Source organism: Argopecten irradians, chromosome 6 (genome assembly GCF_041381155.1).
Source record: "Argopecten irradians isolate NY chromosome 6, Ai_NY, whole genome shotgun sequence".
In the NCBI taxonomy this organism is placed as follows: Eukaryota; Metazoa; Mollusca; class Bivalvia; order Pectinida; family Pectinidae; genus Argopecten; species Argopecten irradians.
The window spans coordinates 6,702,565-6,729,742 of record NC_091139.1 but is presented as its reverse complement, the minus strand read 5'-3'; the positions used below and the strand labels follow the sequence as shown (position 1 = coordinate 6,729,742).

The 27,178-nt window shown below is 34.5% G+C and overlaps 3 protein-coding genes and 1 long non-coding RNA gene across 6 annotated transcripts in view; 2 read left to right on the top strand and 2 right to left on the bottom strand.

Moving 5' to 3' along the window:
• The window catches only part of LOC138324821 (scavenger receptor cysteine-rich domain-containing protein DMBT1-like), a 44,516-nt gene extending 41,691 nt beyond the window's left edge, over nt 1-2,825 (top strand). The window contains exons 22-23 of the mRNA XM_069269996.1: nt 213-265; nt 974-2,825. Of these exons, the coding sequence (XP_069126097.1) occupies nt 213-265; nt 974-1,113 (193 nt within the window). The 3' untranslated portion in view covers nt 1,114-2,825. The remainder of the gene's footprint in view (nt 1-212; nt 266-973) is intronic.
• Nucleotides 2,826-5,762: 2,937 nt separating this feature from the next.
• Nucleotides 5,763-6,447, top strand: LOC138324828 (uncharacterized). Its single transcript, XR_011208686.1, has 3 exons — nt 5,763-5,874; nt 6,031-6,074; nt 6,157-6,447. It is a non-coding gene; the product is annotated as an uncharacterized lncRNA (long non-coding RNA).
• A 138-nt stretch (nt 6,448-6,585) lies between these two features.
• Nucleotides 6,586-27,178, bottom strand: part of LOC138324824 (caspase-3-like) — a 34,028-nt gene continuing 13,435 nt past the window's right edge. Inside the window, exons 5-6 of the mRNA XM_069270003.1 lie at nt 10,697-10,877; nt 6,586-9,030 (exon numbers count right to left, since the gene is read on the bottom strand). Coding sequence (XP_069126104.1) covers nt 8,795-9,030; nt 10,697-10,877 — 417 coding nt within the window. The 3' untranslated portion in view covers nt 6,586-8,794. The remainder of the gene's footprint in view (nt 9,031-10,696; nt 10,878-27,178) is intronic.
• LOC138324827 (baculoviral IAP repeat-containing protein 7-B-like) lies at nt 21,162-26,713 on the bottom strand. 3 transcript variants are annotated; one of them, XM_069270008.1, is made up of 3 exons: nt 26,577-26,713; nt 22,535-23,099; nt 21,162-21,920 (listed from the first exon to the last, which is right to left on the bottom strand). In XM_069270008.1, exons 2-3 carry the CDS (start codon nt 23,085-23,087, stop codon nt 21,787-21,789), a joined length of 687 nt encoding a protein of 228 aa, XP_069126109.1. In that variant the 5' UTR covers nt 23,088-23,099; nt 26,577-26,713; the 3' UTR covers nt 21,162-21,786. The 3 variants fall into 3 exon arrangements, with proteins under 3 accessions (XP_069126109.1, XP_069126107.1, XP_069126108.1); XM_069270006.1 differs by lacking the exon at nt 26,577-26,713 and adding an exon at nt 25,074-25,231; XM_069270007.1 differs by lacking the exon at nt 26,577-26,713 and adding an exon at nt 24,686-24,833.

Here is a 27,178-nt window from a genome sequence, read left to right as displayed (position 1 = left end):
GTTGTTGAACCACATTTCAAATATTTTGCACAAAGAACAAGTAAAAACCGGATTTAATATTTTTTTAGTGAAAGTACATAGAACTAAAGTTAAAGTTAACTTGTACATCTGTATAGAGTTTATACATATGTAACTGCTTAGAAACGGGGTGAGGGGACCATGTAATTCAGATCAATTCATAATGATAATGCGTGCGTTTTTGTTATGTATAGGTTGAGAAGGAAACCTACTGTAATCCGCTCAGAAGAAGCAGACAATGACCAAGGTAAGGAGAAGTAGAACTAGTTAGTTATATTAGGATCAAAGAATTGGTATTGCCGGCATACCTAATATGTTCTGGGTAACACGCATCCTCGATACTCCAGGGGTTCCTATCATTTACGATCTCTACACCCCTGGACTATCTCATAGTGAAATTGAAGGCAGCTCAGCGGAAAACATTTGACCAATCGAGGGCCAGCAAAGATTCCCTTTGAAGACTACAGAGAGGGCGACGCATAATATCAAAGCCATATAGTCAACAACAATGTACCGTTATACGGCTCTTTTGATGAACATCAAACGACTAACTTACCTGTTCTATTCTGTTGACTTCAGTTTTACTATGAGATAGTCCAGGGGTGTAGAGATCGTAAGTGATAGGAACCCCTGGAATATCGAGGATGGGTAACACGGAGCCTTTACAAACGTGCAGTGTATATTTGTAGGATACGAATACTATATAACTAACCACTTATGAAAACAAACCTACATGTAGCTTGAGCTTTGGCAGATGCTAATGCTTATCGCAGAACAGCTTATAATTTGAACTAAACGGGTTAATGTTATTTTCTTTGTCTAATTAACAATCCATTTTTACATATTTCTATTTAGTATAGATTAGATTCTCTGAACGATATGTTTGATTAGTGTAACAGATTTATTTGAAATATCTTAGGATTTTAATTCACATAATAATATTATTGTTCCCCAGAGGATGGGTATGCCGACCTAAACACTTTGGAGTTACACACTGTGCGGCAATCTAACATATACGAAGAGCTGGCACTGGAAACTTTGGATGCAGAAACATCCGACTCGAGTGATTGCCATAATACCAAAAAGCTGATGTGATTTTTTCTTTCAGTTCAAAATGTAATATACTGCAAACCAACATTTTTTCGTGACTATTAAATTTCGCGGATTCAATTTCGAATCAAGTTCGTGGACATTAATTTTCGCGCATTCAATAGTATTAAAAAGAGCGAAAGTGAATCACACTCGAATAATTGTTGGTTTACAGAGTGTGTACTGGCCATCATAGTGCTAAAAAGCGTACCGTATTCGACCCAATTAGCGCCCATGTCCCTATAAACGCCCCTCCCACTTTTTGAGGCCTCGATTTCAATTGCCCACGCATAAATAAAGACCAAAACTACACAAAACTGTCTAGTTTGCAATAATTATGTCTTATTAGCACCTTTTCAATTTTTTAAACGCCCTGGGCGCTTTCTGGGTCGAATACGGTATATAGTTTAGAGTACATATACTACAGCTATATAATTATATGTAGGCTGTAGAAATGTGTTCATAATGTTGTTATGACTAACGATATTGCAAAATATCAAGGAGTTGATATAGTTCAAGTTCTGACTAGCTAGAGTTGAACTGATTTATTACTATTTTTTCTGATTTGTTTGTTTCTTTTTATTAGTATTATTTGTTTATTGTTGTGGTGTTATGGTGTACAGTTATTGTTGAGAAGAGGTATATGACTGTAATCTACTTCATATAAACAACTTATTAACCATTTGCTTTCTTTATAACTGTGTTACATGTAATATGTATTGATGCTCCATCGCCGACAGAACATGAACATATGATTTGGACAATAATTAGTGTTTAATGGTGTATATACAAGTGTCTAATTAATACAAAATTACATATTAAAATAATCTGTTTTGCCTTTATTGCCAGCACAATTAGTATTTCATTCCATATAGGGCATAGTGCCATAGAATTTTGTCCAGGATCCAATTAATGATTTTAAATATTTTATTCTAAAGTAAAATACGATGCTCATACTTAATAATAATGGTTTTAGCGTTAAGTAAATTGTAGATAACTTTTGTTACTGAAAAAATGCTAATCCGTCTGCTCCTGATTTTAATAGATAAAAAATTCCATTCGTCGGCGGTGTTGTACTTTTGGTATCATGTTGGGGGACAGAATACCCTGTTTGTAAACTGTATGAATGCGTTTATCATAGATATGAATATGGGATTAATCTATTTTCACAAACAGTGAAATTAGGAAAAGTATATCGTTACACCCAGATTGGATGGAAATTCTCATAGAATTAAGTCTAGAATCCGAAGTGTCACTTATCATAAAAAACGAAAATGTTTTGATGTTAAATCAGCTTTACATAACCTTTGTTTATGAGTAGAAATTTCCTGGGTGAGGGGCGAGCTGATACTTTGTCTCGACGTCCAGATAAGTTCGATTTGGAGTCAGTAAGGGTCATGTGCGGAAGTTTCCTGGGTGAGGGGCGAGTTGACACTTTGTCTCGTCGTCTAGAAAAGTTCGATTTGGAGTCAGTAAGGGTCATGAGTAGAAGTTTCCTTGGTGAGGGGCGAGCTGACACTTTGTCTCGTCGTTCAGAGAAGTTCGATTTGGAGTCAGTAAAGGTCATGTGTGGAAATTTCCTGTTGAGGGACGAGCTGACAATTTTTCTCGTCGTTCAGAGAATTTCGTTTGGAGTCAGTAAGCGTCATGAGTGGACGTTTCCTGGGTGAAGGGCGAGCTGTCACTTTGTCCACAGGGCCTCGTTACTATTGATGATAAATATGTCACTTTGTCTATAAAGATAAAGATTCGTCAGCTGGTTTTATTTATGGTATAACGTACTCTATGATACATGCATGAACAAGACCGTATTGTATCCTTTCACTAGTCAAGGAAAGATTTATGTGGCCTGGAATTACCAGGGATGTGGAGGACAATACTAAGAAAACTTCATATCAACCTTAAGGACTGCTCAACCTTTTGAATTAGTGCTGATTTTCTTACTCTGGAAATACCAAAAGGAGGTTATCAACATCTACTGATTCTGACTCATCATTTTATGTGTTATGCCCAACCAGGCCCATGTAACTAGGAGCGTGACAGCCATTCACAACAACTGAACTTAAGAACTGTTCAACAACTTCTTCCTGCATTATGGATTTCCTGTCAAGCTCCATTCAGACCAGGAACCAAACTTTGATGGGAAGATGATCCATGTGCTGATTGCAAATTGGTTGGTATAACCGGTTGAACAGAACTGTCCAATTGGAAACAGCATGTAGAAGTGTTGGTACAAGCCAACAATCGCATCATGAACATACTGGCTATTTTTTTTTTTTTTTTTTTTTTTGGGGGGGGGGGGGGGGGGGGGGGGGGGGCAGGGGCCCCAATTACCGGTTGATCTAGTTCGAACTATCAGTGATGAACGTCGGTCAGCTTTTAAGGATGCCAAAAAGAGTGCGGACAAAGCTAAGTTCAATTGACGAGTTAGCGGCTCTAGCGTGTTGCGTCACTTGTTCGTGAGCGTAACGCCATACTTATTAGATTTTTCAAAGCTGTTTGATGCCCTCAAATGACAAGGACCAAATTTTATCAACATTCATTAAGTTATGGAATTCCATAAAAATATTCCATAGAAAAGTATGATTTAGATTTCAAGGAAAATTCTTTAAGATTTTTTATTTGACTTCTGTAATGCTTTCTAAGGAGAATAATTTGCGACGAGTTTGATATTTTAGAAGTATGCTATAAAAAAACCATTTGACTGCATATTCCTATCATTTACGCATGTATCATTTCACATAGGGAAATATTCACATTTTCACTGCAGTCCTACAATGTAACCTTACCAAGCGCGCTTCATGGAATTTACCTCTGTCAACTTGACATTCGTGTTGGCTATGGATGCCAACTGAAAGACGTTCAATGCTTTAAAACATTACTTTGTACATTTCTGTACAGTAGGTAGTAATGTTCATGTACTCGATTTTATGAATGAGACAAACAACTAAATTACCTTAAAGTATGCAAACAAGATTTATATATGGATATGAAAAAGAAACTTTGTTTGATTTTTACATGCATGTCGCTTGAATGATGACACCAATACGTTGGTTGGACCCCTCATCAGGCGAAGAACAACATAATTTGTACATATTTGGTGTGAAATAACATTATTGTTACCAGGTATACAATATACATTGTACATCTGTAGTTAGTAATGTAGACTTACATGTACGTGATTGTATGAATGGGAAATGGCAAAAATGTATACATTTTTGTAATGGAAATGGCTTGGTCAGTAATGTACATGACTATGAAAAGTATGGTATACATTTCTGTATGAATTTCTGTACAACAAAGCAAATAATGTACATTTGTATGAACAGGAAACAAAATAAATATACATTTATGTACAGGAAAACGTATGGATTGAAAACAACACACTTTTTACATGTGTTAATCGAAACAACAATAGTATATATAGTAATTATGTATGTATATACATGTTTATTTGAGTTAATGTAACTTTAAAGACAACTGACAATGGCACTGTGGGAATATCTGGCATGCAAATTAAGATAAATAAGTATTGTTACATTCAGTTATGAAAATGGCTATAAAATGACAGCTGTCTTTGGCTTATATGTATTTTTATCATTCTTTCTCATATAATTGATTTTTGTTTGTTTTCATACTAAATACGACTTTCTGATTGGCAGATCCTTTTTCTTCATTTAAGCATTGATTTAATGCCAATGATTAATTCTTCAGACTATTTGATAACATAAGATACGTTTAAACGTTCGATTCCATTGATTTTCCAATGGAAACGTCGATGTCTCTAATGTGACGTCATGATAACGTCGAGTTTTCGCGCCGTTCTCGCACTTTTTCTTCATAGTATATGAAGAAAAATAATCTGCCAATTAGAAAGTCGGACATAGTATGAAAACAAATAAAAATTAATTGTACTGCTATGAAGAAAAAATCAGAGAATGGCGCTAAAACCCGACGTTATCATGACGTCACAATAAAGAGATGTCGTCACAATATAGAGATGTCGACGTTGCTATTGATGTGCAACAAAAATTGTCCATTGGAACATATTTTCAGTTTGTAAATTGGAACATATTTTCAGTTTGTAAACAAAAATTCTTTCAAAACTTGATGAAGAATAAAATTAGTGACATCAATATTTAAGTAAAAACATCTTACATTTTAAGACTATACACGAGTGTACAGGAAACACTATATATGCGTAATTGACCTAATATACAATATTTCAACATTTTAAAAGAGAAATTTTGTTGTTATGGGTGAATACTCTATCGATTTTATGGGTGAAAACAGTACTCTACCTACCAAATATCAAGTACCACAAAAGGTTTTGCCATGGCTGAATATTATATTTACCTAGTACCACATAAAGTGTTGTTATAGGGTATTTATTCTACCTATCTAGTACCACATAAGGTGTTGCTATGGGTGAATATTCTATCTACCTAGTACCACAAAAGGTGTTGCCATGGGTGAATATTCTATCTACCTAGTACCACATAAGGTGTTGCTATGGGTGAATATTCTATCTATCTAGTACCACATAAGGTGTTGCTATGGGTGAATATTCTATCTACCTAGTACCACATAAGGTGTTGCTATGGGTGAATATTCTATCTACCTAGTACCACATAAGGTGTTGTTATGGGTGAATATTCTATCTATCTAGTACCACATAAGGTGTTGCTATGGGTGAATATTCTATCTACCTAGTACCAAAAAGGTGTTGTTATGGGTGAATATTCTATCTACCTAGTACCACATAAGGTGTTGTTATGGGTGAATATTCTATCTACTATATAAGTAGTACTTCATATAGTACAAAAGTTTGCTTATGGGTGAATATTCTATCTATCTACCTATCTTGTACAATATAGTGTTGTTTGTATGAGTGAATATTCTATCTACCTAGTACCACATAAGGTGTTGTTATGGGTGAATATTCTATCTACCTAGTACCACATAAGGTGTTGTTATGGGTGAATATTCATACTAGTACATATAAGGTGTTGTATGGGTGAATATTCTATCTATCTTGTACAATATAAGGTGTTGTAATGAGTGAATATTCTATCTACCTAGTACCAAATAAGGTGTTGTTATAGGGTGAATATTCTACCTATCTTGTACAATATAACGTGTTGTAATGAGTGAATATTCTATCTACCTAGTACCACATAAGGTGTTGTTATGGGTGAATATTCTATCTACCTAGTACCACATAAGGTGTTGCCATGGGTTAATATTCTATTTAAATAGTACTTCATAAGTTGTTCTTATAGGGTGAATATTCTACCTATCTTGTACAATATAAGGTGTTGTAATGAGTGGATATTCTATCTATCTAGTACCACAAAAAGTGTTGCTATTGGGTGAATATTCTATCTACCTAGTACCACATAATGTGTTGCTATGGGTGAATATAACCGTATTGTCTAGCCGATTATTTTCCAGGCCAAAAATTTCGCGATTTATTAAAAAAAAACAAGTAAATCATTTGCTAGCAATTCTACAATTTTGCTATATGGATTTCAGGGTAAATTAATCATTCAACCATATTCAATATCCCGGGAAACCGCGAAAATAAGCGGCTAAAAGGTAACTCTTTAGACCGATTACAAACCTCAGTCTTGTTACAGTATAAAAAGCAGCCAAGAGGCATAAGTAGCCTCGATAAAGATATTAATGGTCCCGAGGTTATTATCACTGAAGATATTATACATCTATCATAATCTTAATTACAACAAAATGAAAGGAATGTTATCCATATCTTATAAGAAACTATATATAAATGTCAGTTTATTCATCCAAAAAACAGTAAAGTTATTATAACACACTTTTATCACCCATGATTGTGATTCATTATATTTATAACTACAATAATGAAATGTTAAAATGCATGTTTTTTCCATATTTTCTCTGCAAATGATGTTATATTTTGCCTGTCATGCATCCATTCTGTTAAAAATGTCTGACATCTTGTTATACAATATTTTGTGTGTTTGAGTGAACAAATAAAGTCTTGAAATCTAAATCTATCCTAGATTATTTCAGTTAAACTGAGGACATTTCAAATCTTACCAAAAGAGGCCTACAGGAAGCAATGAACAATTTCAAAACCATATAGTGTACCGTTAATCAATTCTTTTGATGTACATTAAATTACCAAACTATCTGTCTCATCTCTTGTCACACATAGAGCCTTCAGTTTTGCTATGAAATAATCAAGGGGTGGATACTACAACATTGAGAGTAACCATTAAAGCATCAAGATCTTGTGGTATTGAAAACAATACAACTTTTTTTTCAATGCAACAAGCATTGGTTAGAATCGTAATAGGCAAATTTGAATTAAATCTACTAGTTAGCAACCATCGTTGATTGTAGACCTACTTAAAACAATAAAACAATCTGATTGATTTCTGTCATCATTATTCCTAAGCCTAATTGCACAATTTTTTGTGGAAATGAAAAAAAGGTTAAAATGAAATTTGCAAGATGTTCTCATTGACAGCAACCTTGGAATTTTGATTAACCTAGAAATACAATATGAACATCTTAGTCAAGACCCTCTCAGGAGAATTTAAGGAAAGTATTTGTTGAACCTGACAAACTTAAAATCATTGAAAAGTGAAGATCCTTTAAAGATGCTCCACCGCCGACAGAGTATAAACAGTACTCATCATTTCAAAAATAATTGGTGTTTAATCTTTTATATACATGTCTAACAAACACAAAAATATAATATGAAATAATTTGTTGTGCTTTTGGTGCATGCTAAATCAGTACTTCATTGCAATTAGTATAAATTGCCACAGAATTTTTTTCAGGATACAATTAATTCTTTTTTTTTAATATTTTTATCTTGAAGTAAAATTAGAAGCTCAAACTTTTCAATGGTGGTAATGGTGTAAGTAAATTTTGTAACTCAAGAAAAAGACTAATTCGTCTGTTTTTTATTGAGAAAAAATACTATTTGTCAGCGGTGGAGCATCCTTAATAATTGATAAACATAACGAATATTGAAGCACAATGAAAGATCTTTGTGTGATGTGACCTGAGATGGAATTTAATTACACGTATGAGACACTAACTTCAACCAAAAAAGTGGAACGAAAATGCACTGCAAACCAACTTTTTTTCTTGTTATTTCATAAGCGTTTAAAAATCGCGAAATTGAAAAACGCAAAATTATTTGAAAACATTGAAGTTGATTTACAGGAACTGTTGCAATCTAAAACTCATCACCTACATATGAAATTAACCATAATAAATGATACACTGTATTTTTATACATGAGTACCGTATACCCCGTAATATAAGCGCCCCTCCCTTCTCCTGGAGGTCAGGAGGAGTTAAGGTTATATAAAAGGTCCGTATCCTATGGAATATTGGTGTTTTACAATCGTGTGATACTTATAACAGCATTATATCCTATATTAGATTAACAAGTATTTAATATGTGAATCATGACTTACTAATGTGCCTAAAGGGAAAAAAGGCATATGAATATTTTCTTTGAGTGATTAATGTGCTAGGAGTACTGAAAGAGTTAAAAACTGGCTGACTTTTTAGAGGTTTTTCGTCCACAACTTACATTTTGGTGCCTCCCCACCCCCAACTCTATATCCCATCCCACCCCACATCTGCCCCCTTCCCCTTTCGATTGTTTTTGCATTTGCATCACTCAGCAGCCTTTCTTCAAATAAAGCTTTTTAGTAAGCATTGATGTAAAGCATGGCATCTGTTTGACACCAATAGTGGTCCCTTCTCCTTTTCCTGTGGAGAAATTGAAGGCCATATTTCTGTTGACTTTTGTAAGAACTTCTAGGAAGTCATCATTTTCCTCCATATCGGACATAGCTTCAGACAAACGCTGTATGAATGGTGATCCTGTCTGTGTGTTTCGAATCGAGGTCCTTCCTGTAAAAAATATTTGCCGTTTTGTTGAGATGAAAAGGTGGCATTTCATACAGAAATTATACTAGTTAAGTGTACATTTGATGTTGAAACATGCATCGCTATACACATTTTTATATATAGTCTGAATTAGGCAACAGAACTAAAATGAAAGCCAAAGAATGTGCTAACAAAATAAAAGCAAGCCTGTCCATAATGACCTCTTTTCTGTCTCCCCTTCAGTGGTCGTTATAGACAGGTTTGATTTTACATTTTAATAGCCAGGGGCATGTAAGGATGTGCCATGTTTGTTGGTGGAGGAAAGCCTGGGTACCATCAACAAGCGGTCAGTACCTGGCAACTACCCCGCATGGTATTCTAGCTCACGTTCCAGAGGTGGAGGGCTTGTGGTAATATGTCGGGAAATCTTAACCACTTGCACACATTTTCATAGAAAAACTACTGGATATACAATTGATCACTACCAACAACAGCAAATAAAAGACAAAATACTGACCATGTATGTATAAGTGTCCGTAACACCAGTAGGTGGACATGCTAAATGACCATCCCTGTGTGTATAAGTGTCCGTAACACCAGTAGGTGGACATGCTAAATGACCATCCCTGTGTGTATAAGTGTCCGTAACACCAGTAGGTGGACATGCTAAATGACCATCCCTGTATGTATAAGTGTCCGTAACACCAGTAGGTGGACATGCTAAATGACCATCCCTGTATGTATAAGTGTCCGTAACACCAGTAGGTGGACATGCTAAATGACCATCCCTGTATGTATAAGTGTCCATAACACCAGTAGGTGGACATGCTAAATGACCATCCCTGTTTGTACAAGTTTTCATAACACCAGTAAGTGGACATGCTAAACGACCATCCCTGTATGTATAAGTGTCCGTAACACCCGTAGCTGGACATGCTAAATGACCATCCCTGATTGTAGCATTTTTGACATCAGTAGGTAGGTAAGTTACAATGTCAGTGATTACAATGGTCATCCTTATTCAGCAGGTATTGATAGAAAACATCTACTTTAGGTTAAGTTTTGTGCAACCTTTTTAAATAAAAAAGTTGGAGTGTAATGATTTACCAAAATACCATATAAACCATGAATACTGTAGCTATAATGCCATATTTAACCCTATAAGCACTTTTATCTCTTATGTCAAAACCCTCACAGTACAAATAAGTTTAATTTTAGGCATGTGCATGGTATGATTACACACCTTTACACAATTTATAATGTGGCAGGTATATTCAAACCGCCTGCATCAATTAAGATATATGACGAACAGAGTTCTTCAACTTTATGATCATTTGAGTTCTACATTGATCAATTCACATTTAAATTTAAGTTGAGTAGCCTTAAATTTAGTTGAAATAAACAGGGTTTAAACTATCAATTCACCACTGACTGTAAATAATTGATTTCATTTGCAAATAGATTTAAAACAATTTTCAATTACTTTGTGAACGGCTAGTCCAAATTTCGTCCTATAAAACGCCCCCTCCAAAAAGTCATCAATTTAGCACCCTGTGTGTTTATTGGGTAAAATAAGGTAAATCTTGATTACTGGTGGTCTGTCGTTGTCAGTTATCTATGTTAATCAGCCTTCGCAGCATAGTGGAGTTTAGACACTGGGTTTCCGATGGTGGTGGTCTGCCTATATTACCTGGACTGGTCGCTTGAACAAGAAGAAAATCCACGTCGCTGGGAAGGCGGATAGTCTGAAAGGTTTTCTCTTGCTGTGCTAAGTGAGCCTTGTATTCTTCCGAATCTCCTGAAGCGTCAGACTTCACCCTGTCGGCGATCCCAACGACAACTCCTTGATCAGATTGATGACCACGACAAGCCTGTAGATACAGTCAGCCTTAATCAATCACATATCATAAACCAATTTATTCTCATGTTCGATTAAATTTCGTGTATTTCATAAGAAATAATAAGAAATTACGAAAATAATCTTCGTGAAAATGTTTATAGCACAGGTAAAGTAGAACCATATAACTCTAAATCGCAAATGAAGTAATCTATGAAAACATTCTTAGACATGAAAACACAAAATTTAATCGGCATGAAAATTAGTTAGTTAATACTATCTGAATGAACATGGTTGGTCAAAGAAGTAGCATCAACAGTTATTGCAGATAACGCTGGTTCCTTACAAACATTTGCAGGATACAGATGACTTGAAATGAAAAAAATACGAGGCAAAAAGAAGTATCAGTTATTCCTATCATGTGGAGAAAAAGATAACTTCACAGTGTTGTTTATTCCTTCCTATACCAAATATCAGTGATATCTTGACTCTATTATGCGTAAAAGGAGATTGTAATTTCATCTTAATAAATCATACTAATGGTTAATTCCCTTAAAGCTAACTGCAGAATGTGAGCAGGTTTGTAATAGAGGTTTCTTTTCTGGCTTTAAGTTGATTGCCCAGAGATATGTAAGGTAGCAGGATTCCTAATATAGGTGGTTTTGTTATATTCAAGACAGAATAACAGATTTGCAAAATTTAATACTAAAACACTTTTTAACTGGCATGAAATATGTTTTGCTCTTTGAATTTATCATTTTTTTTTATATGAAAATGATCTCATCAATATCACTTCACAATTCACATTCATCTCATGTAATAAAATCATTATATCCCTGAAAAAACAATTATCATATTACTAATTAGTCTTTATTCTTTGCTTTCGATGTAACTTGGTCTGATGTAATTTTTGAGTTTTTTCAGATTCCACATTTTATTCATCTGGAATAAAAAGTCTCCCAATATACTTTTACTGAAGTGTACCAAGGATAGGCGTCAGACGCTGATAGTTATAAAAGCCTATAAGAACATTAACCAGATGAGATGTACAACTGTTTGTGTGGAGACTCAAATGAAGTATAAGAATCCAATATGAAGGCTGTAAAATCCACTCGTGCTATCAAAGAGAGATTTGAAAACAACATCTTTGACAGTGTTTTGTCCTAGGAAACCACGTGTTTTGGTGAGATCATTCTTGCTGATAAGTAATTAACCATCGGTGGGTTACCAATTTCTTTCTTTGGGCAAAACAAAGAAGTTTTGATTACAAATACGATTCAAATTATCAGATTTATTTGCTGGCAAACATGTGATATTCTGGCTTTGGGGTCAATAAATACCGGCTACCATTTTGGACCCTTAGCATTAAAGAATAAAGTGTGATAGGTACAAGTAATGTAATCAAGGGCAACATGTTGCTGTTTTCACTAAATTCTCCAAATGAATTCACAGATATCTTAATACACTATTCCCTATTGAAGAGGAATTGTACTGGATAAAGTGTTCCTATGAATAATATAAATTTGTTGCTTGCATTGACTGATGATGAAAGTTAATCTCGTGCAAATGAAGTGAACATAACAGCATAAGGTAGTTGGAATGGTGGTGTTATAACACTCAAAGAAGAAGCAAAAATCAGAATTGTCTAAGGTCTTATAACGTAGATGTTAATAAAAAAAATATTATATACGAGTACATAGTATATAGTACCATGTAGGGTATGATTTTTATCGTTTTTTAATCTAGACCTCTAAAACGTCTAAAAATATGGTCTTAGGGCACTCTGGTGGGTCCATGATGATATAATCTGTAACTAACTCTCAGATCCCTGTGATTTACAAGGACACACTGATGATGCATAATCTCTAGTGTTCTTTCCGATATCAAAATGTAAAACAAAAAAAGTTACTTTTTTTTTATAAAAATTGCTATCTGTTTCAGAAATATTTTCTCTGTGTGTTTTTTTTCAATCAACTGTAAAATTGAAAATAGAAGGTTTGTCTTTCTCCGCCAAGTTGTGTTTGTCAGTGTTCTGTTTCTTTCTTCTAGATTTTCACCAAACTTGACATTTTCCCAGAGTATTTAACCAACCTGGACAGGTTCGAAGATTCAGGTTTTCATGTCATGGTTAGATAGGTTTATCCAACAATGTTAGAGATTAACATAATACACGGTGAGACACGTTTGAACATTACGTTGTGTTGCTATCTAACCCCGTGCAATCTGGGTGGAATAAGGCATTATACTGTTGTGTGATTGAGAGGTTGGTAAATACTGTATTGGGGAAACTCGCTGCATTTTCGTCTAATAAACGATAACACGTCTTTCTTGTTCCAAGTCTATCTTTATTCTCTCAACACGTAGAGATTCAGCAAAGGGGAATAACCCATATACAGTAAGGGTTATGATTATCTCCCATAGACCGTACAGAGTGTAATCTAGTTACACCCATATTACCATATTCACAACATCCCCGCCCACAAAATAAAATTGGGCTTACACAATTTTACCATGTGTGTAGTAGATTACAATAGAAAATGAAGTGGTATTTAGAAATACTGAACTTAACATTTTACACTGTCATAAAACTTATAATAGAGAATTTGTTAGTTTTTGTTGTAGTACAAAATCATTTTCATACAATGCAATTCTATATATCAAACACTCACGCTTACACTTTCCATTGAGCTCAAGATGGATCATACATACACCACACAGATAAAATAGCAAGGATGGAAGAGATTTAAGAAACACAGAAGATATAGTCAACCAAAATATCTAGTTAAACCAGAGAGACGTTTTATCGAGCTCAGAATTTTAAAGACATCAATAGCAAAGGTAGTACATATTTATTATTAAATGGCATCCATTTCGTTTGTTCTGGCAATACTCAACTAACTGTTTTTATAACAGTATCAACATGTTGGTCATATGACCATGTGATTGTAAAGTTATAGAGTAAATGACCATAATAAAACTTACAATATATCAACAACACACAATATTATTAACCTGCCAGCTTTATATCTATACCTATCAGCCTGACCGTAGCTTTATATACGCACTGAAAAATATCTCAGCATGGCCTTATGGTTCCTCAAAATCATACAATTCCTTAATATATCACAAAGTCACAAATTACAATAATGAAATCACATTACAATCCGTGTTAACAATTATTGAATACTACAACCCCATCCATTCATCAACTCGAAAAGTTGGTATGATGAATTATATGCTTATCTCTGGAAATGTTTACCAAATATGACATGTTATTCACAGTAATATCAGCAGAGATTTCGCTCTTAATTAACATAGTATATTTCTGATATATTTATCTGAGATAACAGACATTTGCATTCAGAAAACATTTATGCTGTGCAATATAATCAATTAATGGCAGAAGGGCAATTATATACATATGAAAAAAAATCATGAGCTAGATAAAAGGTGCAAATTTATGAATATTCAATAACTTTCAATACAATAAAGTTCAGATATATCTATTATTCAAATGTCGAAATCAAGAGTTCGTTTTCTTTTCATTTCGGCGACAGTTCAAATTTCTGTAGATCTAGAGTAGTGGGCGGATTTTAAAATGTTAGACTGGACCGTTCAACTTAAAAAAAAATCAACAACGAACAAAACTTCAAAGTTCTCCCTGAACACAGCGGACGACGACATCGTTGTCTACGACCTGGGCCGGGTTCATACATTGGCAACTCCTCCATTTTTACGATCGGCAGATGTACCGCTGTATCACTGGTAGTCCGCTAAACCTGCCTATATTATTAGGCTTTTTTAAATTTTTTTTTTTTTTTTTTTTTGCCTAATATATAGTCTATATATTAGGCCAAAAAAAAATTAAAAAAGCCTAATAATATAGGCAGGTTTAGCGGACTATATATATATGTGTGCTTAGGGTTTTAGATAAACTCTTAAAGTTACTAAATCATTAGATTTACATAGATTTCTTAGAGTTTTTGACTTCCTACAAACGTTCTTATACCTGAAATTAGAAAGTTTTCAAAATTACAACATTTAATTTGAACTATTGGCAATGTTTATCAACGTTAAAATATCGCCAAACACAACAAGAAATTGTATCTGTCGGCATTGAATGTTTACAACGGAAAGAACCGAGTGCATCTTTGAGTTCGGAATCGAGGTCGCTGAAAATCTCATCCGGCTAATGGATATAGATGTAATAACACCACTAAGAGGCAACTTATATTTTATCGGTTACATTGGCCTGATTAAGCGTAATAGCCGATACAAAGAAACGTAATGGGGGGGGGGGGGGGGGGGGGCAAAGGTCCTCAATATTTGGACCCCCCTCCTCGCCCCGCACCCACAGGAGGAGATTGATTCTTTAATTCAACACACAACCATGTATACTTTATAAACTTTTTTCATATATCGTCGAGTAGAATCCTTGTACACATTTATAGACAGTGGCGTCGATAAACGGAAACTAATGAATACGCAAATTGCCATGCTAGCGCCAAAGGTGCGATATTTTGGTGTTTGGGGGGGGGGGGGGGTGTTCGACAATCTCCTACGAGAAAAAAATATTACGATTTAGAATGGCTACGATGAGTTTAACGATGCATTTTGATGAATTTGCGAGCGCCGAAACCGCGAGAATTTGGTGTTTGAGGGGTCCAGGGGGTCTCCCCCGGGAAATACATTACGATTTAGAATTTTACGATGCATTTTGATGAATGTGGGAGCGCCTGAAGGCGCGAGATTTGGGTGTTTGAGGAGGTCCGAGGGTCTCCCCCCCCCCCCCCCCGTAAAAATATTAGATTTAGAATGGTTGTGATGAGTTTTACAATATATCTTAAAGATTTTAAAGCATTCTTAACATAATACTTTTTGTTTTATTTAAAGTTACCTGCATTAATAATTGGTAATTGTGAATGCCGTCATATCTATGCAACTCGATCTGAACATACTGGCTTCACACCATCGGTACATTGTTGTTACTTTAACACAAAATAATAATGAATTAATTGTTTTGCTAAGTCATATAAACAGATGAATCTTTTAAGAGACATTTTTTAAAATAGTACGTAGAACCCTCTGATTGACATTTTAAGTCTAGTTCACGAAAATGTGCAGGAGGACCATTTTTTCTTTCAAATGTGCAATTTTAGAACATTTCAGTCGGCGAAAACAAGAAATATTTGCCCTCGTCCTGGGAAACGGGGAGGCGATTGCCCCCCCCCCCCCCCCCGACCCCCTCCAACCCCGCCCCCACCTCCCACAACCGCTTCCTACGCCCCTGTATCTACATTGTCAAGTAAAACAGCATAGTTCTATGAAGCTTTAGAGTATTTGATGGAAATATGACAAGAAGTGAGAGGTATTTTCACCCGTTAATTATGTATATATTATACATGAATACAGGTGTACATGTACATTATTAAGCAAACATATATGTACATAGGTCTACAATGTATATGTAAGGTATATTTTTGCTTTGAATACATAAAAGTACACATAAAATTTAGATATATAGTTAGGCTGATTTTTTTTAAAGTAAATCAGATGTAAAAAAGTTATATAACTAGTGACATATAGTGGAATGTCCATTAGACGGATAGAGACTATAACTAGGTATATATAGGGAATGTCCATTAGACGGATATACACTATAACTAAGGATATGTAGGGAATTTCCATTAGAAGGATATATATTATAGCTAGGGCTATATAAGGAAAGTCCATTAGACGGACAAAGACTATAACTAGAGATATATAGGGAATGCCCATTAGACGGATAGACATTATAACTAAGGATATACAATGTATACGGAATATCAAATATTGATATAATGATAAAAGAAATACACGTACTTACTTAGTCCGCTAAACATGCCTATATTATTAGTTTTTCGTCATTTTTTCCTTATTATAAAGTCTATATATTAGGCCATTTTTTTAAAAGCCTAATAATATTGGTAGGTTTAGCGGAATAGTACATAATATCATGACAAATGAAAATAAAATAATGGCAGAAGCAAGTATAAAACCATATAATATAATGAAAACCCTTCTTTATGGCTACAAAAACCTGTACAGTATAGGATTATTTACACTTAGAAACTCTTCACAAAACTTTTGCATACGTTTCAACGTTTATTAGATTAACACAGTAATCAGGAACCTGTAGTCGATAAATTTGTGTTTTCAGTCGATAGTAGATATGTCCATTAGACAGATGAGATTTCCTTCGATCAGATGTTTGGAATGTTCACGCGTCGCGCATGCACATAGGGGTTGTTTACACTCGCCGAAAGATAATAATATGAAATAGTGACTAGGTCGGTCCTATTTATTTTCAGTTTTTCTCCATTTTGAACAAAATTGTTATACAAACTTTTAAATATTGTTATTACCACAAAGTACACAACTTTTACAATTAATTTTAGTCCTATAATTCTTTTTATCTTTTATTACATGATTTTTTAGCGATTTAGTCCCTTTAAATAGTTAAATATAGCAGAATAACTTTGATATGTTGTAAATGTTCAGTAATTTTCAGATGGTTTGAGTACGATTTTAGATAGAAAAAATACTATTTTAACTTATTTATTAATAAAACAAAACACACTTCCGGTTTTGAATGCCCGATTTTCGAAAAACCAGGTAAAATTGCTTATTTTCATGCTTTCAAAAATCATATTAAATATCATCAATCGGGAAAACTGATCACATCAAACCATGATATAATGTTTAAACTTTGTGTTGATGCTAAAATAACATGTTTAAAAGAATACACTTAAAAGTAATTAGCCAAGGCAAAATGCATATAAAACTGGAGGTCCCTACCATTGTTTCGCCCGAAAAGACGAGAATTAAGAACCTTAATTTCGTCTTTTCGTCTCGTTTTCGCCCGAAAAGACGAAATTAAAACTTAATTTCGTCTTTTCGCTCCCGAAAAGACGAAATTTAACAACTTTAAAATTTCGTCTTTTCGCCGCGAAAAGACGAAAAGACGAAAAGTCAAACACGAAAAGACGAAAGTGATACACGCTAATTAGCGACTTTGATTCTCGTCTTTTCGCCTTCAAAATTCTCGTCTTTTCGTCTTTTTCGTCTTTTCGCCCCGAAAAGACGAAATTTAACAAACTTTAATTTTCGTCTTTTCGTCTTTTTTCGCCTTCCGGTCTGGTGTGGAAGTCATTTTGAAATCTTTTTATCTTAATATTGACTTAATTGTTCAATATAGAAGCATCAAAGTAGTTTATGATAACAATCGATTTATTAAATTGATAGTATTACAAGTATCTTCATCAATAACTAAGATTAGTCTAAGTTTTAAGACAGAAGTCAACATGTTTGTTTACAGCAGTTACGTAGATTTCTCACACGTGGCATATGCCACGTGCCACTAACAGATTCATCATTCCGCAAATCCTTTAGCGTGATTGATACATTTTTTAAAAATTCATTAATATCTTATTTTTTGTGTTCTAATCGCCCTCTTTAGCAATTACGCTTATCAAAACATTGCCGTGTATATGTAAGGACCATAATGAACTTAAGATGCTAAACATAGCACTTACAGGAGTTGCCTCCCCTACACAACTTGAAAAAAAAAGTTGTCGGCGGGTATTATTTGAAAGCGTTTGAACCACGGATAAACTTGTTAACAAAATAATTTATGAAAGACAACTCGTGAAGACTTTGACTTTAAAGGAAGGACTTGTACCAAGAAATTGCTCAAATACAGTTAATTATAACAGTCAATCAGTAGGTACAATGTACTGTGTATTATTTGAAAAGACATTTTGACTACATACTGTACATGACATGGTCTTCATCATAATTGTACATTAGAAATTACATTATAATCTCCGTCGTATATGATAGATGACTAAGTATATCTGTAATTTGTATTTTTTCGGGGCGAAAAGGCGAAAAGACGAAAAGACGAAAAAATTAAGGTTTGTTAATTTTCGTCTTTTCGCCCCGAAAAGACGAAATTTTAGGTTGGTTAATTTTCGTCTTTTCGGGGCGAAAAGACGAAAAGACGAAATTTAAGGTTTGTTAATTTTCGTCTTTTCGGGGCGAAAAGACGAAAAGACGAAATTTAAGGTTTGTAATTTTCGTCTTTTCGCAAAAGACGAGATTTTTGAAGGCGAAAAGACGAAAATTAAAGGCACTAATTAGCGTGCTTCACTTTCGTCTTTTCGTGTTTGACTTTTCGTCTTTTCGCCGCGAAAAGACGAAATTTAAATTTGTTAATTTTCGTCTTTTCGGGGCGAAAAGACGAAAAGACGAGAATTAGGATATTTAATTTTCGTCTTTTCGGGGCGAAAAGACGAAAAGACGAAATGGCATAAATCAGCCACCGTAGGTCCCTCTGCCTGTCAACAAAGACAAAGTATATGTTTCTGATACAAAGTAGCAATTATTCCTGCATGGGATGGGCTGATAGTATCCGGGCCGGGCTCGCTGGCTAGACAGTTAAAAGATCGGACAATAACAGATTTATGAACAAACACGAAGATGGAATTCCTTTCCTTGGAAAACTAAGTCATCACAAGCTGATCATCGGTGACGTCATCGACGAGGAAAAATCCACACATCAGAGTAGAATCAGAAACATATATAGGGATTGGCAACTTCGCCATTTTTACGATAGGCAGATGTACCTCTGTATGTCCCTAGGGGCTTTTAGATAAACTCTTAAATAGTTAAATACAGAAGAATGACTTTGATGTGTTATAAGAGTTAAGTAATTTTCAGATGGTTTGAGTACGATTTTGGAAAGTAAAAATAATATTTTAACTTACATAGGATTAATAAAACAAAATGCACTTCCGGTTTTGAATACCTGATTTACGAAAAAAACGGTAAAATTGCTCATTTTCATACTTTCAAAAATCATTGGGAAAACTGATCACATCAAACCATGATATAATGTTTAAACTTTGTGTTGATGCAAAAATATCATGTTTAAAAGAATACACTTAAAAGTAGTTAGCCAAGGGAAAATGCATATAAACTGGAGGGTCCCTCTGCCTGTCAACATAGACCAAGAAGGAGTTTCCAATCTCTATGTATATATGTTTTATATATGTGTATATAAGGTTACATACTGTTGTTTGTAGTCACTCCGAATTAGGATTCTCCACCATGTTGGGTGATTGAGAGGTTGGTGAATACTGTATTGGGGAAACTCGCTACATTTTCTTCAAATAAACGATAACACGTCTTTCTTGTTCCAAGTCGATTCAGCAAAGGGGAATAACCCATATACAGTAAGGGTTATGATTATCTCCCATAGAACATACAGTGTAATCTAGTTACACCCATATTACCATATACACAACAATACACCACGGTCCCTGTGTCATACACGTGTAGCCACCGGGGCCTGGCACGAAATTTTTTAACCAATAGTATATATTATAGTATCAAGGGTATGAACTCGGCGTTCGAGAAAAACGGACCTATTTTTTTTTTAAACCGTGATTATTTTAATAAATAGATTCTTTACAACATTGACGGATATCTTACCTTAAAGAGAAATAATTTATCTTTCCATTGGGTGCTTGATGAACAAAATTGGCCAAGTATTGACGAAGTTATGGCTTGATGAATCGGGAAATTTACGAAAAATATGCTAGGTAGACATTTCCCTGTCCGGTCGAAATGTCGTCTCGGCTCTAATGGGCACCTCAAAAGCCAAGCCAAAATCACAAAATCTACGCTTGTGGTGGTAAATAGTACCCATAACTGAGTTCATCCACAATCTCCTTTGGAGGTGTCATGACCCGTACTTTGTAGAAACTCCATTTAAACATCGTGTTGCTCACTTACTTTAACCGTCACCGCCATGTTCATTTGTTCTTCGGAACGCTTCTAGCTATAGGAGTTGCATGGTTAATGTCACTGTTAATTATATTTTTGGGGAAAAAGGTCACTGTTACTTTAATAAAATCAAAGTCATCCCTCTTTATGTCTTAATTTCTTTATGGATTTCGTAATATATATTGAATCAAAATATCTAACCACTAAGCTTCTTCCGTCTTTGCATATTAGAGTTAGCTCCCTTGCTGTTAGGTATCCATTGTGACGTCATTATTTTGTGAGCGCAATTCACGTCATTTCTCCAAAAGTTATGACGTTATGATACCTACCTGCAAGTGCAGATAACTCTGTAATATGCAAATGCAGAATTAACTGACGTGCATATAACGTCAGTAATTGTAACCTCTGGAATATCTAGAATGTAATTAACCCCTGGAATATTGAGGATGATTTTTATCAACATTAAAAAATAATAAACTTAAACAAAAGCTTTTAAGTTGCCAGGTATACACGTAGGTCTCTTTTATTTATAAAAAGAACTTGCTTGCTTCCCTTAAAAATGTATCATACAGATGATATCAATGAATGCCTTGGTGCATGGACACATACATGAAAAAAAATATACCCAGCTAAACACCAGGAATTTTAATAAACTATATGTAAAACTTAATGGCAATGAAATGACCATAGTGAGTATATACCATCCATATCTGACTGTGTATATGATACAGAAATTAACATACTACACCAAATCTACTTCTATTGGATATGATTTTAATATCAACATTATTGTAATTGTAAAACTGCAATTTGACTACTCTTCCCTGCATAAATAGTAACATAACTTCAGTGTATTTTTCACTTGATAGAAGTAGTAATTTGAAGTGGCAAGTATCAAGTCTTTTGTTTACATTTAAAATATCTCAAAATACTTTTAATTTTTGCTTTAAGGTTGTCAATCTATATATACACTAAGTCAAAGAATGTAAAGTTAACAACAAGGTATTCTGCTTTTGGTATATTGTATCCATGTTCCTTCTTTATCTTGGTGATCTTTCAGTTTGTTTTAAAATAAATTAAAAAAAAAAAAGTAAAAAAGAAAACAGTTGTGAAAATTATCTTTTTCTATTTGCTGCAAGCACACAGATGTCGCCGAAGTAATTGTCATGCTCCTGTACGGGAATATCTCCTTCCTCAAACTCTTCAAGCTGCCCACCACAGCAGAAACACTCACACAGATCTCCTACCCCTATAACAAACAACGGAATAAAGAATTACAAACAACAGAATAACAATTACAAACGATGAAATAATAATTACAAACAACGGAATAAGAATTACTAACAACGGAATATGAATTACAAAGAACGTAATAGGAATTACAAAAAAAAAGACTAAAGAATTACAAGGAACAGAATAGAGAATTACAAACAACAGAATAAAGAATTACAAAAAACATAATAAGAATAAGAAAACAATTAACAGGATAAGAATTAATTAATGGAATATATATATCACTTTTAAAGTATCAGAGGATTTCTAAAGGGGAATATAGAGCTATAGTAAAATAATATTTTAGTCCAAATGGAGTGCAGAAATATAAGAAAAAAACAATAACAACGAAATTCTGATCATTATTGATAAGCCATCATAACATGGCAAAATGCTCTCGAAAGAATGTTGTTGTTATTATTTTAGTTAACTTTAAAATCATGGCGTAGTTTTTACTTTCACGTTTGATTATGTACCGGTATATAATGCCATGGCAGTCACCATATATATATAAGGTACTGTTAAAGACACATATTACTCTTTAAAACAATTTGGTTGCATGAATAATTTATAATTGAATATTAACACTACCTGCATAAAAAAGTCCAGCTTTTGCTAATTCTTCTATTTTCATCGGATGATTTGCTGGCCAATTGGGGTTATCAAACGTCCGGAGTCTGTCTTTGTACAAAGCGTAGTATTTATGTCTTGGACATTTCTCATTTTGAGACAAGTCCAAGTTTTGTATCTTTTTCAGTAACTCTGAATCAATTTCTCCATCAACTGATGCCGCTGGACCATCAGTCTGTGTCTCACTCATACATGTCCTAACATGTCCAAATAAAGCAGCCTCTGTTTTATTGTCGGTGTCATCAAATGTTTGACAGGTTGGGAAGTGTTTGTAATGTATGATATGTACGTTGTCATTTTCATCAAAGCTGTGAAGCACACCACCACAATAAGCACACTGAACTCGGTCTTTTTCTCCTAGGTAAAAAAACCCATCATAAATTAATTCTTTTTTCAATTTCTCCGACTTTGGCCAGCCTTTATAAGATCTCGTCCTTGTGTCTTCGTCACGGAGGTGTCTGTACCGTTCTATTGGAGGTGGTGGTGCAATATCCCTTCCTGGAGCTTCAAGCATGCCTGATGAAACCTGATGAAACAATAATGTTAAGTTTATACATGTATGGTTTGGGTTATTATATGTACCACAAGTATACATTATTCAAATGGATTTGTCCAAACAAATATATAATTCTGAAAAAACAAACAAAATTACAAAATCAGCAAGAATGACTCATACTGAAAGGATGCAGCCTTTTTATTTTATGCAAGTTTAATTAATTATATAAGCAAACACAGGGTTCTCGCCAGCGGTCGCCAATGTCGCATTTTGCGAATAAAATATTTCATTGGCAATAAAATTATGACTTTGGCGATTTCTTTGGCGACAGAAAAATCGCCCATTCAAAAATTGAAGCCATGTGTTCATCCATAATATCATATAAGTTGTACAGGAAGAAATTGATCTTATCCAGGTAAATCACAGTTGTTTATTAATTAGTGTCATGACTTGGTAGGCTTAGCACAACACTGTTACTCTACCGGTGATCGTCTACTGAATAAAAACTTGAAAAAAACTTGAAAACTTGATCGTCTAGTCGTTAATTCTTCAAGCTTGTTACAGCTTGGTAAGTCCTGTTGTTTAACAGTTTATAAATAATCTTTGCTGACCCTGTAGTTTGTTTGATTGAATATAGCCTTACCTATACTACAAATTTTGACCAAAATGTATTTAATAAATTGTTGAAACAGAAACATATATTGACTTGAAACGAGTTCAGATCCTGGATTCTACATAATGAGTATAATTTCCTTTTTTTCTTATTGTCATGATGAGTGTAAGAAACCAGAGATTTAGATACAGTGCATCTAAACATCTGAAGTATCAATATTATAACAAACATCTTATGAAAGTTACATTTATATGGAAACCATTAAAGACTCCAAAATATGCTAAATGTTTTTTTTTGATAATATCATAATCTAAATTTTGGAAACCACACTCACAATGATAAGTTAATGGCATGATCAGTAGACCTTACATGTACATGTATATAATATATTATAGTGTGCAGATCCATGTAATTTACATATACAATGTAGTCTATTGAAATTCCAAATAATGAAAACAGAAAATTTTAATTAGTGTCTAAAATCACTACACATTAAACATTTCATATTTTTTTCAAGATAAATAAAATTAATTAGGATACCTCGTCACTAATGGCTAATGCATTTAGTGGCCATTCGCTCAAAAAGAAAGAAGATAGTTAATTAATGAAAGAAACTAAGGAATTTCTGGGAATCTCTTCATCTATTTTTAACTAAGTGAAATTTGCAGGGAATTCCCCTTTATATCCCATGATACATCGCGACTGGACGAGTATGGGGAATCCCCTCTAACGTCTCGATGACATTTAAAAATGGATTTATGATAAAATTCACAATTGAAATGAAAATAAGAAATGGTGAAAGACCCATAATTAAGTTTCTAAAACACTTAACCATAAATATGCTACCCCTAACTCAACGAATATTCGCCTGAACTTGTCCTGATGATCACCATGCAAACGGATTCAGGTACACTAATCAATCGTCAAAACAAAACCTTCATTTCCCATTCAAACCAAAATAGAAACTATTTCCAACGATTCACAACACTCAACATATACTTACAGTTTATGAAAAAGAAAGATATGTGGGGTGATCTCAGTATGTTAAAACCACCACTCCCTTATTGTATGATTGTGTCATGAACTATGATGAAGTCAAAGTGGGCGAAGTTATATAGACTAAGGGAGACAACCTGCAATATAGCGGAAATTTAACTTCATCGAATTAAAAACAATTAGAAAATTAAAGTTAGTACCGGTTCTACGAAAAAATGTGACTGTGTGAACTAGGTAACTCATTACCACGGCAGCTGACAGGTGCTTGAATTTCTGTGTTTTAGTACTGTTCAAAATTTCTGATTTTACTGACCTCGTTTAGGATTTAGTTTCACCAGAAACATATATACATATACATATGTATATATGTTTCTGGTTTCACTATATCTACATACCTTATTACAAGAAACACAAAGTCCGTTAGAACCACACATGATACACTTGTACACGTACAGGACACTACACACACCGTACACTCCCGGTACACGTTCTTGTACACACTCAAACAGTCAAAATCCTTACTCTGGTTTTCACACAGAGGCTATTTATAGAAATTACGTATAGCCCTATATAATGATCTCGAATATGCCGGAAATTTCGTCAGGATGCGCGCATGCGAGGTCGAGGATCTTCCTCTTGAAAGTAATTTGTAGAGATCGAATCTTCCTGTTTCCGTGTTTCGATGACGTAGTGAGAGGAAGCAATCGCCATGTAGACCTACTTAAAAGATATGACTGTTCTGTAGCTAGACTGGCTACCAGTCTCTAGAATATTAAACAAATCACTAAAAAATGGCTTGATTATTTCTGTCTCTACTACATGCCTGATTCTAGAGTTAACCCTAACCCTAACCCTAAGTTTTAAACTAGAGGGAGATAATCTAGTAAAGAACTCTGCTGAGAAAGTCTTATCAGCAACTTAGGGTCTGGTGGCCAGTCTATTCTGTAGCATGTGGTTTCCATTTTCCGTCATATATATATACTGTATGTCGAGACATCTTACCACTCCGCAACGCGGGTCCTTTAAATCAACGAAAAATAAATGGCTTGAAAACCCACAATAGTACCCTACGTACAAGAAATAAATCCCGAGTTGCAAAGATAGGAATACCAAGTCCATTATATAATCAAGTAGACGATAACGCACAGCTTGTGTTTCGATACCATTGAAACATACCCCATCCAGCATAATACTACCTGTACATTTACTACCCATACTCGAAATCCCAGGGGTTGCTATCACTGTCGTCATATCCACCCCTCGAGGTCATAGCACAACTGGAGGCTCTGTGGTTTACAACAAATGAGCAGGTAGTTTGGTCCTTGATGTGCAAACGAATAAAATACTGATACACTGTGGTTGACTGTGTTGCTTTGAAGGCGTCTGTCTCCCTGCAATCTTCAAAGGAAATCTCTGTCGGGCAGGTGATTGGTCAGTTTTTTTCTCTTGAACTGCCTTCAGTTTATAACGATAGTGAATGTAACCCCTGATGTATCGGGGATGCATTGTTACTTGACAGGGACAATCTCGTCTGATCTCTACAAATATTTTTTAAATTGTGATTATGGGTGGTCATTATGGTGACAAAATGGATTGTATGCACTGTACCCATTTCTGTCTCCGTTTTTTTTTTTTTTTTTTTTTTTTATAAGATAGTTAATGCTCCAAAATATCCCGAAGTCGACTTTATTATGCTACAATACACAGGGACCTGGCACGAATTTTTTTAACAAAAACTATACATATATATGATATTATAATATATGTATGTATACTGTTGGTTAAAAATTTTCGTGCCAGGTCCCTGTGCTACAATACTGTGGTCTTGCTAATGTATAAGTTACCAGGTATAGCTACGTATACACCAGTTGTCAATAAGATTGTTAATTTTTACTCACCTTTTCGAAATAGTTCTTGCTATGCTGTCAGTAAATCCAATCTTACTATATGTGAACATGCATACGTACATATGCTGATATTGTGCTCCACATTTATACTACAAAATAGGAAATACTTTGATATCAAAATAGTCAGAACAGATTATCCAGTAGATGTGGGAAATCTTCCTGTTTCTATGACGCAACAAGTTCCTCCGACACTGTAGTTTAAATTTAGCCTGTATGTATATCGAGGGATTTCCCCGCAATGCATACACGTACTGAGGGCCGTTTTCGATTATACGGTTTAGCTGGTTGGACCTAGTTGTTCGTTTATTAATTAAAGACGGACCTGTTGATTTTACATTGTTTTCAGACGAGCCTTGGCAAAGCCCTCACAGGCCTGTATCAAAAACTGCAGGGCCGTCAGGATTTATACTTGAAATAATTACTTTAACCAACGGTCGAACCGGTTGTTCCGAATAAACGAAAACGGCCCAACTTAGATATTATTGGCTGAAAAATTGCAGTTTCCTTTTTAAAACGGGTTTATACTAAATAGACCGCCTTCTAATTGAAGCAGTCTAGTTTAGCTAAATAAATTGACAGTACTGCGTTTGGAC

What these genes read in the sequence shown, in the direction of transcription:
- LOC138324827 (XM_069270006.1), bottom strand. Translation starts at nt 25,112, where the DNA reads ATGTGTGGTTCTAACGGACTTTGTGTTTCTTGTAATAAG. An exon ending in TTTGTGTTTCTTGTAATAAG is followed by an intron (nt 23,100 to 25,073) that starts GTATGTAGATAT and finishes TTGTTTCATCAG; the next exon opens with GTTTCATCAGGCATGCTTGA. An exon ending in AGCTGGACTTTTTTATGCAG is followed by an intron (nt 21,921 to 22,534) that starts GTAGTGTTAATA and finishes TGTTTGTTATAG; the next exon opens with GGGTAGGAGATCTGTGTGAG.